This window comes from Sturnira hondurensis, unplaced genomic scaffold (genome assembly GCF_014824575.4).
Source record: "Sturnira hondurensis isolate 20B ecotype Veracruz unplaced genomic scaffold, ASM1482457v3 Scaffold0017436, whole genome shotgun sequence".
NCBI lineage: Eukaryota > Metazoa > Chordata > Mammalia > Chiroptera > Phyllostomidae > Sturnira > Sturnira hondurensis.
This window is the reverse complement of record NW_028090067.1, coordinates 12,115,262-12,131,462: the sequence shown is the minus strand read 5'-3', so window position 1 is coordinate 12,131,462 and position 16,201 is coordinate 12,115,262. Positions and strand designations below refer to the sequence as shown.

The window sequence follows — 16,201 nt, the reverse complement described above, 5'->3', positions numbered from 1 at the left end:
GCCTCGGCTCCCCCACAGCAGGCACGTTTCTGTCTCATCTCCACTGTATCCTCAGAGGCCACAGCAGTGGCTGCTACACGGCAGGCACTGACAGTCATTGGAGGAGTGAAAGAATGAATGAGTGAGTGAGTGAGTGAATGAACTGTTGCTGCTGGGTTAAGGGTGACCCAGTCCACAGCAGCAGCAGCTCTAAGTCACTTGGCGGATCACAGAGAGGAGCAGACTCTTCTCCCAAGAGAAGCAGTATCTAAGGAGGTGGCATCTCTGTGTGACGCAGTTGGAGATCTATAATGAATGCCCCAGGGGGTGATTCAGTGGAATCAACTTCTTGGCTTGTCTGGGGATTATGCTAGGGCTCCCCTCGGTACTGCAGATGGAAATCAAAACAGACCCGTTTGCCCCAAGTGCCGAGTATCATGGATACATTCTCCTGGGTGCCTTCCCTCGGAGGCCAGTCAGTGTGCTGTCAGCTGATGTAATTGCAGCCTCCGCCCTAGCTCAGGTCCTGCCCTTTCCCTCCGCCACTCCTGCAGGCGCTGGGGCAGAGCTCCCTGCCTCTTCCAGCCCCCTTCTGGTTCACGCTTTCAGTGCTGCCAGGGCTCTCTTTCTTAAGCATAGCTCTCATCTTGCGACTCCCAGGCTCACAAACCCACCGTGGCTCCCACGCCTGCAGAACCAGGTGGGCGTCCTTGGTGCACCACACTTGTTTATGCCGACCCCACCTCCTGTTTGCTCATCTGTTCCATAAGTGCTCAGACAATGCCCATGCACGAGAGGCAACAGAGGGTGGTGCTTAAAAGCCTGGACAGCTAGGCCCCACTGCCTGGGTTCAAGTCCTTGGGCAAGTGGCTCTCCCTTTCTCTTCTGCAAGGGTTCCCGTGATGAGGCGTAAGGTACTCAGCACATGACATGCTGCTCTTTCTGGCCGCTTGCCCTATGACCCAGGGGCACCAGACTTAACTTTGCCTTCAAGGAGCTTTGGGGTCTCCCACGGGAGTCAGGAAAGTCAGGAAGGGTGACAGTGTGAGAAGTGTTAGCAGTGGAGGGAAGCCCAGGGTGCCTGCGAGTACGGAGGAGTGGGGCCTCCCCAGGTCCAGGAGGAAGGAAGGGGGCCGTGTCCGGAAGCGCCACAAAGACCATGGGGCGCTCGTCCTCAACAGCAAGCAGAAGGGGCTGGGGAAGAGAATCCATGCCGTAGGACACAATCTCGGCAAAGACCTAGGGGACTGCATATGGGTTGGTATAGCTGAAGCAAAGATTGGGGGTGGGGGGAGGCTGTCATCTGTAGGCCAGAAAGGCAGGCAGAGGCCAGATGATAATGAGTCTAGAGAGACATGTGAAGAAATTGAACTTGGCTCTAAGATGACGACATGCAAAAAAGAGTATTATGACCACCTGGGTTTTTCCAAAAACAGTCCTTCAGCAGAAGTGTAGAGGAGAGAACGGAAGTGAAACAAGTTTAGCGATACGGAGACCGACGGGAAGGCTTTGGCCGTCATCTAGGTCAGATGAAGACCTGAGTTGAGACAAGATCATAGAAATGCAGAGACACTGAGGATGCAGAACTGAATGGAATTAGTGACCAGCTGCGTCTGGGGCCAGTGCACAGCCAAGTGTCCCAGACAACTTGAGTATCCAACTCTGGTGCTACAAGTGCAGCCACCACTTCCATTCACCCAGGTCACAGAAGATCGACGTGGTTCGCTAGACAGTGAGGAGCCAAAGGACATGTGCAGTCTGAGAAGGAGACAAGGTCCACTTCAGGAGGATTCTTCTGGTGAGAGTGGGTATGTGGGCCGGACTGAGGAGGACACACAGGGGAGACCGAGCCGCCATTTGTAATGATGCTGAGACGACGCTCCTGGCAGGACTCGGGGAGGGTCTGCACCACGAGACTGGGGATGGGAAAGGGGACCCAAGGCCCAGTCTGTGGGGGGCTGTCTGAAAAAGGGCAACAGACATCGCAGCCAATTGGATCCTGGGATCAGAGAGGTCAAAGGACAGATCTGCAGACACCTGTTTCGCACCTGCATGCATGAAAGTGGAGCATGAATGTTCGACACCCAGTGTGGGCAGCCACTGAAGGGCCAAAGTGACAATGAGAAGGCCATCCTCTCCCTGGTGACACACAGGCTGCATGTACAGTATACAGAAGGTGCTTACTAACTGTGTTACATTGACTAGACCTGGCCTGGGCAAGCAAGCAGGTCCATCCACTCACCTGTGCAGAGCTCCTGTGGTACGGGGCGTAGTGCAGCGGCCCGGAGAGCGCTGCCTCATGAGGCAGGGCCGGGTACTGGCTCTGCATCGGCGGAGGATGCTGGTTGCCATAGCTCCCATAGTTATAGCTTCCCGTGTAGCTGAAACACATTAAGCACATTGAATATTATGAGTAATAGCAGGGAGAACAAATCAGTTTGACATCTTTAAAAAATCAACCTCATTTGCTTTTCGCCCTTCTTTCTCCTATTATTTTTCCCCCTTTCCCCCTGAGTCTTACCATCTCCACTCTCTGGGGCTTTGCTGTGGTAAGTTTAAACTCCCAGGCTGACTTTCCTCCTCCCCTCGGTACATCTCCCTTACCGCCCAGCCAGCGCTCAGGGGATGAAAGCTGGCCCTGAGCTGAACACAATTAGTGATGGAAACCTCTACTCCTGTTGTACTAAAAGGCCCATATTATACCCTGAAGTCAAATAGAAAAACAAAGAAGTGACTACTTTGGGATTTATGGTTTCGTCTTGTTCAGGCCTCGGCTTTTCCACGGTGGGGAGGAATGCAGTGCCTTCTGTGAGCTCTCTCCTGGGGGAAGACGCCGCGGCACGGTCGGCCGGGCGCCAGAGAGCCCGGCTCTGGGCATGGCTCTACCACTTGCCGGCTGTGGGGCCTCAGGCTACTTGTTTCTGCCATCTGTAAACATGACGCTCATGCTTATTCGGAGGGTCACGTGTGTGAAGACACTCTATAAAAAGGAAGTCCTATGGACACACGGGATCTTCTCATTGCTATTCTTAACTGTACAGCAAAGATGCTGGCATATGACCACATGGGGGTCTATTCTACCATTCCTGCAGAATCGAAAAGCTCTCTAAAATATTTTTCAATGTCTATTCTACCTGTGTGGGGAAATACTCTAAGAGCCCCCTGAAAAAATAATGGGTGCACAACTGAGGTACCTGGGCCAATGGACATAACTCAGGCCTGTGCCCACCCTCAGGGCCACCGTGAGGAAGGGACCCAGGAGGTCCTCCTCCCCCGTCTGCTCCCCCACCCGCCGCCCCGTGTGCCCCACAGCTGGTGTGTGGGAACCTGGCTTGTGAGGCTCACTGTACCCACACAGCAGAGTCTCCCCTTCTTGAGGTTAAGGGCCCTTCTTAACATCATAAGCGTTTTTCAGATCACTGCACATTAGACATAAGATCTGTATCTTTTGATAAAGACAATGCATAATGGCAAAAAGCTACTGTGATTCAGGTAACAGTTTTAAGTGGATTTGTAATTCATTCATCATAGCAACATCACTATATAATATAGGCAAAATGAAGGATTTATATATTCAGGGTCCAGAGCACCATTGGAACCCGCAGGGATTCCCTGAACCCCATTCAAAATTACCGCCCTCCAGGGTCCTCCAGCCCTCAAGTGGGGAAGGCCTCCTCTAAGCAGCCATAAAAGACTGGGACCTACCAGGGAGCTGTGTATGGCTACGAAGTGCATGAGGAGTCACCGAGGGGCAAAGCTGAACGGGCGTTTTCAGCTGAGACTTTAGAGGAGTACAGAGGGAAGAACACAGGCTTTGGAGGCAGGCGGACGCTCAGTCTGGACCCCACGTTTACCAGCCGTGGGACTTAGAAGAGCTGAGCTTCATCAACCACATCTCTCAGTTTCCTCACCTGTAAAGTGGGGTCACTGACACCCATCTCGCCTGGCCATGGTGGGGGCTGCACGAGACAATTCCACTCGGTGTGGCGCTGTGCACACTGTGAGAACTCAACAGACGCTGGCGCTCTTCCTGTCCTTTGAGAAAACAACTGCTCTTTAAAATCACATTCAGAAGTGAGTCACCTACCCGTGCTCCTCTCTGTGAGGATAAACTGGTATCCTGTGTGCGACTGAGGAAGAAGGCACATGGGTACTCCTCATACAGGGGAGCTGTTGGGGGTTTTCAGCTGGGGACCCCGCCGCCGTAGTCACTGTGTACGTTAGAGACCACGTGTATGACTGCATCGCTCCTACAGAGGAAAACCGAGAGGCGTCAGTCACTAGCACCGCTCTCGCACCTCCAGCCCTTCCTTGGAACACTCCGGTGGTTTCCCACTGCACGTAGGCTGACAGCCAAAATCATTACCGAGCCTGGGTCTCTGGCCCTGCTGACCTCACCAGAAGCATCCTCTACATCCAGCCTTGCTATCTTTCTCTCCAAAGTACCACGATTGCCAGCACCGCAGGGCCTTTGTACACGTTGTTTCTGCTGCCTGGAACCCTGGCACTTCCCTTGGTACCCACACATTCTTCATATGTCCATTTAGAGAAGCTGTCTCCTAACTCCAGACTGGATCAGACCCCACACTGCCCACCACAATGGTAATCCTAATCACAACTGACCGTGCCTACCACAGTTTGTCATCTTGATCAGTTAATGAATGTGATTTGATTAATGCCTATCCCCACCCGCAATGGACTATGAACTCCACGAGATCAGGGGCTTTGTCTGTTTTGCCCACCACTGGATCTTGTCTGTTTTGCCCCCAGTTTTTAGCACAGAGCCTGGAGCCAAAAGACTTTCAGTGAAGTTTTAAAAGGAAGAAATAGGAAAGGAAAGACAGGAAAGAAGGAAGGGAGGGAGGGAAGAAGGGAGGGAGGGAGGGAGGGAGGGAGGGAGGGAGGCAGGGGCAGGGAAGGAGTGAGAATGAAAGAAAGCGTGGGCAATGTAGCCCAGACAAGCCTAGAAAAATAACTTCACACTCAACAGGTGTTAAGGATCCAACAAATTGCCTTAAGCAAACATAAGGAGATTATTGGGCTCGGCTTGTCCAGGTCTTTCTGAAGATTATAAGACAGTGACCTTAACTGTGACCTATTCATATACATATTATTAATGCCACTAATTTACTTTTTAATTGGGTACCTTGAAGGTGCTGGGACTGAGGAAAAAAATTGGTAAAAGCAAAAACACTCAAGACGCTTAAGAATTTTATGAGATGGCTAGAATTAAAAATGGTGATTTAAGAAACCACTAATAATAATAAATAAGCTTATGTTATTTAATAAACTCATAATAACTTGACAATAAACTCATTAACTTAATTTCTGATAGATTCTAGAAAGTTGACATAGTGGAAATAATTAAACCTATTTTAGAAAGTAGACGGAATACGGACTTCACTCCCCCCTTGTAGGCAAAGGAAAAACTATAGAACTGGTTGAGGGGGGCCTGTTTTTAGAAGAGAAAACTTGGTTCTCCAATCTGTATACTCTGCAGCAGATCATTTCTATCTCAAAATTCCTCTGGAAAGATAAAGAAAAGGTTTCCATTTTTAAAATTCAGTTCATTCCATCCCAGACACTGGCACCCAGCACATCAGGGCAGATGCGCCGGCCCAGAGCAGGAGGAGGGGCAGCCGGGGGATTGGCCCCGCGCCAGCTGCGTGACAGAGACCGGGTAAGGAATAGCAGTAAAGCGTTGTGGAAGTAGCTCCCTATGGAAATGCATGTGTTTATTCTGAAAAGAGCTTCGTAGTGAACCCTCGTATAGACTGGAGAATCTTCTGGAATGCCCCAAATGCCTTGTTTGTGAGGCAGCACAAGTGCAGTCACAGAGCACGACAGGGGACGCCGAGGACTGAGCATCTGATACCAGCCAAGTGCAGGACAGACACTCCTGATGGAAACACCATCCCCAGGTAGTGGGGGAAGAAGCTAGAACAAAATTGGAACAACACGTGCAAGCAGGAATGAGATGAAGGTCCATACCCTAAAGGTCCAGATTCTTTCTGGGTGAGCCTTCGACGTGGCTCAGAGTTTCCCAGGAGCCGGTGCTGCCAGGGAAAGCTGACCCGTTGGGAGCCACGGTTCAGTAAACAAATCTCCCAGGAGCCTGCTGTCCTTGGCATTCAGAACAAACAGGGACTTCCTCCAGACACCCTCATAAAGGGGCAGCTGTGAACTGTCCGATGGGGTCCACAATGCCACCCTGACGGTGGGCTGCATGTCTGGTCCTTAGGGCTGTCACTATGTCAACACTACTTTCGGGCTACCTGTGTCACAGGAAAGTCCCGTCCAGGGAAACCCAGCGTGTCAAACAACTTGCCTGAAGTCCCGGAGTGAGTGGGTGGCCCAGTGGGGCTCTGAACCCTGGTCTGCCACACTCTCTCCACTTTACCCTGACATCCGCTCACTCTGGGGCCTGGTTCTGCTGGGGACTGTAGGTAGGATGCCAGGCACGCCTCTTAAGCTTTATGAGCCTTTCTTTCCTCATCTGTGAAATAGGGATGATAATATCTGTCTTTAAGGACTATTGTGAGAATTAACTGAGATAACATATATCAAAGAGTCTGACACAGAGTAGCTTTTAATGATATTCAAACACTCTTCCCCATGAATTCAGGTGGTCTTATATCATACTCGCTTAAAGTAGAAATTTCTGTATTTCCCATTTCAGATACCAAGGAAGAAAGACAAGTTTCTTGGGTCAGATTCTGTCACCAAGGACAAAATACTGGAATCGCAACAGTCACTTAGCCAATGACAGCACAGTTCCAAACAGGTTTTTCTGTAGAGTGATTGGTGCTCATCCACCAATATGGCTGAATGCCCCCGTTCCCAGTTTGCCTGTGTACCCCACATTCCCCACAACAGCCCCCACAATATTTGTAACAACTGCAAGAAGGACCCCCCCCCCAAAGGATCATGTCCCAGGTGACTGGATTTTATGCGATGAGCCTCCTTGTATTTTGCACTGCATGTGAAATGTGAAATTACTGTTGTGATTTCGGAAGTAGCCTTTTTATGAAACCAGGTTATCTCTAGGTGGTGGAATTGAGGATGGTTTAAAACTTTTTCTCCTTTTTTGCTTATCTGTATTTTTCTATAATGAAGGGGTATTGCCTCTTTGAACAGAAAAAACATTAAACTATATTAAGCAAAATTGGAAGGGGGTGGGAAGAACAATGAACCAGCCACAGCCAGCAAGTAATTAACCCTTGAAGCCCCTGGAACCTCGGGAGAGCACAGCAAGGTCAGTGGGGACTGAAAGGGGGCCACTAACGAAGCCAAGGATTTTCTCTGCCCTGCACGCCCTGCTCCCCAAGCAGCAGGACAATGCAGCAATAATAGCCATCACCTGAGAGAATGCAGAAGTTACTTCTGTGTGAGCTCCTCATTCATCTCTGTATCCCCAAACAGAGGGGTCTGCCCAATAGTAGGTGTTCAGTACATGTCTGTCCCATGGAATTTGTTGTTGAAGGAGCAGAGCTGCTAGAAACAGACGTTATCAAACAAAAAGCCAGTGGAACTCCTGGAAAAATGGGCCCCTGTGGTCTGGGAAACAAAACCCCTAAATGGCCATGTGCCAGCGACCTCACAGACGCACTCAGGCAGGCTTAAGCAGATTAACACCTACCGGCTTGGGTGAGAAACCCTTTTCCCGGGGTAGCGGGGTAGCGGGGGAGCAGAAAAGAACACCCCTCAGACTCCCTTTCCGGCCAGTGGGGCCTCCAGCAAGAACCGCTGCTGCTTTTTTCAGGAAATGAATGAAGGAAAATCTGGGCAGTTAACAGTTTGTGCTTAATTTTTGAGACAGCTCTAATTGCTTTTTGTTTGCTGGTGAAACCGTAAGGAACTTCTCCTATTTGTCTAATTCCCTAACTTTCTCTTATTCTTCCCTCCCCATTCTTCTACCCCTCAATTGCACATCTGAGGACTGTGCTGGGCGCCCCTGACCTTTGATAACCCTGTAAGGATCCTGGAGGGTCTGAGCACCCTACAGAGGAAAACTGTCCATGTTACAGTATTGAAACTGCTAGAGAGGAACATTTCCTTTTTTCTCTCCTTCCCATCCCCAATAAAACATTCTTTTCTTCAAGGATTTTTGTTGTTGTTTGTTTGTTTGTTTTCTGGGAAACAGTTTTAAACATAAGACGGGAAGGGTGCTTGGATTACACTAGGCAGTCAGTAATGACTTGTTAAATGATTGATTGATTGATCATCCAACATAAACCAGACCTCATGCTAGTTTCTTTTTATACAATGACTCACTGAATCTTCACAATAACCTTTTGAAGTGAGCAGTATTACTTTCTTCTTTAAGTGAGAAATTTGAGGCCCGAGACTTGCTCAGGTAAGTGGCAGAGTTGGGATTTGCACCCAGACCTGCCCGGCTCCAAAGCCTTTCCACCACCATTGCTTCTCCCAGTCGAATGTGCATTTGAATCGCTGGAGTTCTTGTTGAGATGCAGATGCTGACTCAGTGGGTTGGGAGCCCAGCCAGTGAGTCTGTCTGCACGTGCAACAAGCCTCTGAATGATGGCGATGCTGCCGGCCCGTGGGGCACACTGGGAGCGCAGGGCTCCAGGGACCTCTGCCTCTGGTCACGTATCCTGCATGTTGACGGCCATTAAAAACCAGAAGGTGTGAGACTGGTACATACCTATGAGAATTTAAACTACTTCCCAGCTCCCTGGCTGTGCCCTTCCTTCAGACCTTAGACTCCACCGTTTGGACCTTCCCCCCACTAAGGATCTATGAACCGTACAGCTGTTGCCTCAGGTTTGGAGCTCATCTAACCCTGCTGTTAGCACTTTCCCGAGAAATAAGCTCCTTTAAGTTTTATGTCCAGAATGTAGAGCTGCTTTGCCCTAAAACAGGAGCCACTAGCTATAGGTGGGCATTCAAATTTAAAATGAAATGCAAAGAACAATTCGGGGTTTTGTTTCTGTTCTTTCTTTTTTTTAGTTGTACTAGCCACATTTCAAGTGCTCAGTAGCCACGTGTGTGGTTAGTGTCTACCGTTTCAGACGCTGGGACAAAACAGTTTCCACCACCACAGGAAATTCTCTTTGTGCTGCTCGACTGTATCTGACACTAAACGAGCATTTCATGTAACTTTCAGGACTGAGACATATAAGTCCCATTGCCTGTCATCTGTCCTCAGGGTAGTTGTGCTTAAGGAGAATACCTGCTGCGGCTAAAAAACTCATCTGCTTGAGTTCAACTTTATCAATAGTTCCATGGCCAAAATCTAATCGACAAAACTGACCAGGGGCAGCAAATCAGTTCCCAGAGAGAGACACTAACTCATGGCCCGGCCACTGCCTCCCTTATTTGCACGCAACAGTCAGGCCACACGCTGCCAGGCTCCTTTCAAGCTCAGGCCTGTGCATACGCTGTTCCCCACTGGCCGGTGCGTCCTTCTCCTCCCCGGCCTGCACGTGCCTGACTCCCTGTGAGGCTGTGGGTCTCAGACCCGTGCTGCTGCCTCACGGAGGCCTTCTCTGACCCCAGCTCAGGTGAGTCCCCATCTCATGCCCTTTCCTAGCATATTATTATTTTCATTAGGACCACGCGGAATTGTGTATTTCCCCAGTGGTTTCCCTTGGTATTGATCCTCTTCCCCCCTAGAAGGTAAGTCGCACGAGAGCAGCCACTATGCCTGTTTTTCTCACTTCTATTCCCCCGGGACCACCAATCGGACACAAAATAACATGGAATGAACGAATGAATGAGCACATGCAGAGGTTCCCGACACCAAGCCAAGACCCTGATGGTGTGAGGTCAAGAGCAAATTAACCATCCCTGTTCAATCCCAGCTTATGTTTCCCCATTTCGTCCCTTTTCAGAAAAGGAAGCGGCAGGGATGAGGAGGAGGAGTTCGCAGCCCTGACCACTCAGAAGTTCTGTGATGAGTCACCAAGGCTCAGAGGCCGGCCTGCAGCAGCCGCCATACCCCGAATAACTGAGCTTTTGTTATTGGGAAAGACGAGGGGCCAGTTATCTTTGTTACATCCTCAACCGATGCAGAGAAAACGCAGCTGGGCAGGCCAGATGTTCTATAGTTAGGGCCATTTATGAGGAATTTGCTTTTATTTCTTTAGGCAGCCTAGCGTCTCAATGATTTGATTTGCTGGTTTTGTGCTGTACGGAACCCATGGTGGGAGGGTGAAAACATGAGTTTAATAGTTAACTTTTATTGTCATTGTTAAAGGAGGGAATACTTAAAATGACATCATAAACAAGGCCTTGGATCCCTGTGATGGCCTGACCCGGACAGAGTGGGAGCTGAACATTTTGCTTTAAATGACATTAAAGAATTGCAGCCCAGTGTCATGTTAAGTGGGCAGGTCAGTTTGGCACCACCTGCCATGCTCCTGAGGAGGAAGAGAGCCAGCTTCCCTTAAAGAAAGTTAAGGTTACTGAACTTTGCTGGGCCATGGGGAGGTGGCAAGCTCAGGAAGTTAGGAGAGAAAAAATACGGGAGCCCTGGCTGGGTGGCTCAGTTAGTTGGAGAGCATAATCCCATATACCGAAAAGCTGCAGGTTCAATTCTTGGTCAGTATCCATACCTAGGTTGCTGGTTGGAGCCCGGTTGGGGCAAATAATGAGAGGCGACCAAATGATGTTTCCCTCTCCCCTCTCCCTCTCCCTCCTCTTTAAAGCCAATCAAAGCATGTCTTTAGGTGAGGATTTAAAAAAATGTATATATGGGACTCACAGCTAGCCATTTGTGGAAACCTGTTGAAATGGAACACTTTAACTATTCTCTTACCACGGCATTGCCATAGACTTGAGCGTGCCCAGTCACAATTGGCCATGCGTCACGTTCAATTTTTGGTGCCTGATATTCCTTTCCTTTCACTTTCATTATTTTCCCTCTTCAAAAACAATGACTAAATACCGTCCTAAGAAAACACATTCAGAAATACTGTGCACAAGTGTGGATGTAGGTCTAGACACAGTGGCTGTATTCCTAGTAAGTCATCACTCCTCATCTCTGCTACTTTGCATTTCCTAGTCCTTGTATCAAAAGGATGCCACAGGGTTTTGTGCAATGAATTAATTTTCTCTTTGTGCTCACCAAGCAGACATAATACAGGTTTCTTTCTCATAACTGAACATGGAAGTGTCCATCAAGATGAGACACTGATTGGTCTTGACTCTCCCTGAGGTGGCAGCACGTACGTCACCTGAGCAACGCCACTCAGAGTGCGCCAGAGACCTGACAATCAGATCACATACAATTTCGTGTAAGGTGTTCGTAAACTGTTTTAGCCCAGATTTTATTGTTTAATTTTACCCACTTCTTTATGTCTCGCTTCCTGGTTTGGGTCCTTTTTTAAAAAGTGGTTTTGCTTCATTTTTTGTTAACTACTTCAGATCCTTTTTGGAAAGTAATGGTATATAAACAAGCAATAATTTTAAGATGGAAATAAAAATTAACTGGGCATGAAAACCATATGGTGAGTTAACCTTTTTAAAAAAGAAATATGGTAAATGCATTTTATAAAATTTATGATTGCCTTCCAATTTACAGCATTGGCTGATGAAAAATTACAAAAATCCCCCAATTTAAGAAGCCTACCATAATAGATGTCCTACTATTTAGGTGTATATCATAAGTTCATAATTTGTGCTTTATAATATAATATCTATAAAACCATACATGTTGTTAGGAAATTATATTTATGTTTCCTCCAAGAACATGACCCACAATACATGCCAAGATCCAGTTCAATTTAGCAATGGAGTATTTCAAAAGTGTACTTGACAAAAATATTATACATAATTTCACGCAGGATGACATTTTTAATGCCCCCTGGAGATATCTGAGAACAAAGCTGGAATGCGCCAGAACCTTCAAAGGGTGCAGTCCTCTGAGAAGAACCTGGTTCACATTTGTGTTTCTAAGAAGCTACTTTTATGACTCTTGAACACGTTGCCGAGAAAGCTCTGCGCACGTTTATGATATTCCTGTGGCTTTGCCTATCACACCTGCCTTACCTCAGGGCCTCCAAATTGCTGCGAAGAAGGCCAGGCTGACCCACGGGCTGGATGAGAATTGTGAAGGGATCCCAGAAACCTTGCCTCTCACTCCTCCCGTCTCCTGCTTCCTTAGAGTCCCTTTGTTTGTTATGTTGCTACGGGGCCAGAAAGGTTCCATTCAAATAGTTTCTGCTTCATAATGCAGAACTGTTTTGCTTGCATAATTTCCCTGTTTATCTCACTAGTGAGGATGTTGTCACTGACTGGCCTGCATGCGTGGGGGCAGGATACGAGGCGGGATGGTTCGGGTGGATGGCTCCTCGCTGTTGAGACTGCCCTCGCTCCTTTCTGAGCGAGGCCAGAGACTCAGGGGGGCTGCCCCACAACTCGAGTCTTGGGAGACCCCCCGAGCAGCTGAAGGGCTGTGAACAGTGCCTCAGTCTCCTTCCCTTTTTCATTTCCAATGAACAACGTTGTTCACCATAATTAATTCCTCATCCTCCTGTGGAGCCGTACTATGGAGAGCAACTGGGGGTGGGGGGGCTCGTGTCCTTTCTCTTCGAAGTAGAAAACAAAACGTGAGTTCAGGAGCATCTATGTAAAGGAAATTTGGTGATGTTCAAAGCCACATTTCCACAGAAGAGGAGAACTCTCTCTAGCCGTGCACCCAAAGTGAAATCAAAGCTCGACTGAATGCCAGTTACCGACAACCCTACTTTTCAATATTCTCAAAGAATCCAGGCTCCTTAGCAGCTCCTGACAAAGGGCCACTGGGCTTGTTGGCAAGTTTCTGCCTTTGGCAAAGTACAGAGGAGGCAGCCACCTTACGGGCCTCTCGCATCTGCTCCTTTCCTCTCAGAGTTGCTCCAGTTCTGGACAGAGAGGGAACCTTGGGGGAGGAATCAATCAAAAGGCTGCTGGAACACCCACTTCAAGTTCCCTGAAAACAGTATGCTCTCTCTCCCCTCCAGGCCTCCTCACACATCACTTCCTCTGGCTGGAACGCCTCTCATTGCTCAGCCTTCCCAGACTCTCCAAACACACCCGACCCTTCTCCCAACCTGGCACTCATCATATTCTCCTGGAACCCGTCAGAGCCCCAACCTCTAAACTGTCAACTCTACCAACTCCCAGGGGGCAGCGACCACGAGTCTCTTGTTTACATCACCAGCTATCTGAACTGTTTAGCCCACAGAAGCCACTAGAGAAACACTCACTGCGTAAGTGGATAGAGGTGTGAGTGAACAAATGGGTTAAGAGACAACATCCTAAATAGGGCGGTCTCACTCTATGCATTTGGTCTTCAAAAAATATAACAGGGTTCCCACCCAGTCTATTCTGAAAACAGTCCTATTGTAGGCAGAATGAGGATATAACTGAGCCTGTGCTGTGAGGGTCTGGAGGGGGATTCTGACCTGGAGGGTGAGGGAGACGAAGGTCAAAGGAGATGAGGAGGGTGTTTGAAGGACAGTCCTGGAGGTGGAGCTGTGAGAAGTGCTAGGGAGAAGGAGTGCTGTAGGCTTCAGTGTGCGGCAGTGACCTCTGTGCCCCAGCACTCAGGGGAGGCATAAGCTTCAAGAAAACAAGCCCGAGGGCAGGGCAGTGTGGTAACCTGCCTGAGAGTCCCTGGAGATGTCCATGAGAGACGGGGACAGCCTGGACCAGATGGCAGTAGTTGGGTGGGAAGGAGCGCGTGAGTCCAGGTGGGCACCAGAACAACGGGACTTGGGAGGCAGGGCGGAGAATGCCAGCCGTCTCCTCCCAGTACACATCCCCCATTCCCTACCTGGAGACGCGCTAGCCCGGGCTCTCTTTGCAGTTCCATGAGGCCATGTGACCAAGCCCTGGATGATGCAATGTAAGTGTAAGTGCTAAGTGCCACCTTCAGGCCAGGGCTTGACAAAGCCCTGAGGCAGAGGCCTTCAAACTGGGGGGCATCAGAAAGTAGAAAAGGCTTACCTAACAAGTCTCTAGGTGTGCAGGTGTGGAGGCTTGCTAGGCAAATCGCTGGGCCCCACCCGAGAGTTCCCGAGGCAGTGGGTCTGCAATGGGACCTGTTGATGAGCATTTCTAACAAATTCTCGGGAGATGTGGAGATTGCTAGCCTGTGGACCATACTCAGAGACCCACTGCCCCAGGGGTACGGTGGAGCCTAATACTGAAGGAGCGGGCGCCTCCAGACGGCTGCGTAACAGAGAGCCTCCTCTCTGACCTCAACACCCTGCCAGCTCTGTTTGCAAGGATGAAATAGATTTCTACTGTGTTGACTCCACCCACGTTTGGATCTGTCTGTGAGAGTAGCTTGGCCATTCCTAACACAGGAGTGGAGAGCAGGGAGAAATTTGAGCTGACTCCTAGATTTGGTGCTTGGGTAACTGAGGCGAGAGTAAAGCAGGTTTGGATGGGAAGATAAGGAACTCATTATCACAGTCAAACTAAGCCCTCCACCCCACAAAGACTGGCCTGGTCACCCGCCCCGCTGCTGGGCAGAAGGTGGTCCTTGCCTTTGTGGCTGCGTACCCACCCTCTCCCGTCAGCTAGGTCCTCCATGTTTTCTAAGGCTGTCGGTGCCTGTCCCAAAGGCTTCTCTCCAGCCTGCCAGAGTCCAGACCAGAAGGAAGCGGCTTCTCCCTCTAGCCCCCTGCAGCCTTGTTATTCCCCATCTTGCGATGGTTGTCGCGGCTGCGTGTGTGGCTTTCTGTCTGCCCTGTTTTCTGAGATGCCTCTCAGTCTGTGGTTCATAGAGAGCTTGCTTTCTTGTTTCCAAGAACGGCTGTGTATGAGCCCTGGCTGGTGTGGCTCGGTTGGTTGGAGGACTATCCTGTAGACCATAGACCAAGAATGGTCTATGAATGTGTATGAATTTATGTTTTGTGTCATTTTAACCATTTAATGGCTTAGGTTTGGGGGTGATGGAGATTTTATCATGCACTTAATCTGCCAAATTGAAAGCAGAAGCATAAAGAATATGTACAAACAAACAAATGAGTAACTGCCAAGTCATCTATAAATCCAAGGAAATACTCAGGCTTTGGCCTTAATAGGGGGTAGGGGAGCTGGAGGGAAGAATGTTTTCCCAGAAAGCTCTTGCTTTAGACACAGACTCCCCACTCAAAGCCGCGAGGGCCCTTCCTTACCTGTGGTGCCGAGGCCAGTGTACTCGGGGGACGGGTTGCTGACAGGGGAGGGTGGATGTGGCACTTCCACAGACGTGGCCGATTTTGCTGGAGAAAATGACGGCACTGGTGAAGGGGTCGGCGGGGCAGCGTCCGTCAAGATGATCTCTTCTTGGACTTCTGCTACAGGCAGAGAAAAGGGCAGGTTCTCAGGGCCCAAGGTCAAGATGAGTTGTCCTTAAGGGGCTTTAAAAAAGGAAATATACTTTCTAGCCTGTGTCACATAAAGCCCTTCGTGGGTTTTCCGCGAGGCAGTTCCCAATTGCCACACGCCCACACTCTAAAGAAAAGGTTCCACACCACCTGACCTGCTCGCCGTAAGGACATCCTTTGGGACACAGAGCTGAAGAGGCAGGGAGCGCAGAAGTGGGGATACAGATCAAACGGCCCAGGAGGGCACGCTGGCTTACCAGTGCTTCCTTCTCCCTTCATGGCTCGCATGAGCTCGTTGGCCCGCTCCTGACAGTGCAGGGATTCTAGCAGGTAGAGCACGTAGTCATCAAACATCAAGTGAATTAGGTGAAACGACCCTGGTGAGAGGAGATTCACACAGAAGGGTGAGTCCGGCCAGCTCCCGTACGCCCCTCCCTGGTCCACAGCACAGGCTCCACGGTGTTCTCACGCTCCGTTCGGGACGCGCATTCCCCACTCAGGGAGGCGCTCCGCAGGGGGACAGGCTGCTCTTCTCTGCACCTCCCCAACCTAACCGAGTGCTTAGCATAAGTGAGGGTCATTCACACTTTGTGCTAGTGGAGCCAGCTGTCCAAATGCCTCTGAGCTCCCCCAGATGCACTCACCTCATCATCATCTGAGCACCTTCACCTCGTTTAGTCTTTTTTTTTAAGATTTTATTTATTTTTAAAGAGAGGGGAAGGGAGGGAGAAAGAGAGGGAAACAGCAATGTGCAAGAGAAACATCGGATCCACTGCTTCTTGCACACCCCCAACTGGGGACTTGGCCCACAACCCATGCATGTGCCCTGAGTGGGAATCGAACCGCTAATCTTTCCGTTTGCAGGATGGTGCCCAACCCACTGAGCCACACCAGCCAGG

At 49.6% G+C, this 16,201-nt stretch overlaps 1 protein-coding gene across 1 annotated transcript in view; it reads right to left on the bottom strand.

Annotated features, from left to right (window-relative positions):
- RFX4 (regulatory factor X4) overlaps positions 1-16,201 on the bottom strand; it is a 136,331-nt gene that overhangs the window by 8,303 nt on the left and 111,827 nt on the right. The window contains exons 14-17 of the mRNA XM_037068420.1: positions 15,560-15,679; positions 15,111-15,272; positions 4,067-4,229; positions 2,222-2,360 (exon numbers count right to left, since the gene is read on the bottom strand). Coding sequence (XP_036924315.1) covers positions 2,222-2,360; positions 4,067-4,229; positions 15,111-15,272; positions 15,560-15,679 — 584 coding nt within the window. The remainder of the gene's footprint in view (positions 1-2,221; positions 2,361-4,066; positions 4,230-15,110; positions 15,273-15,559; positions 15,680-16,201) is intronic.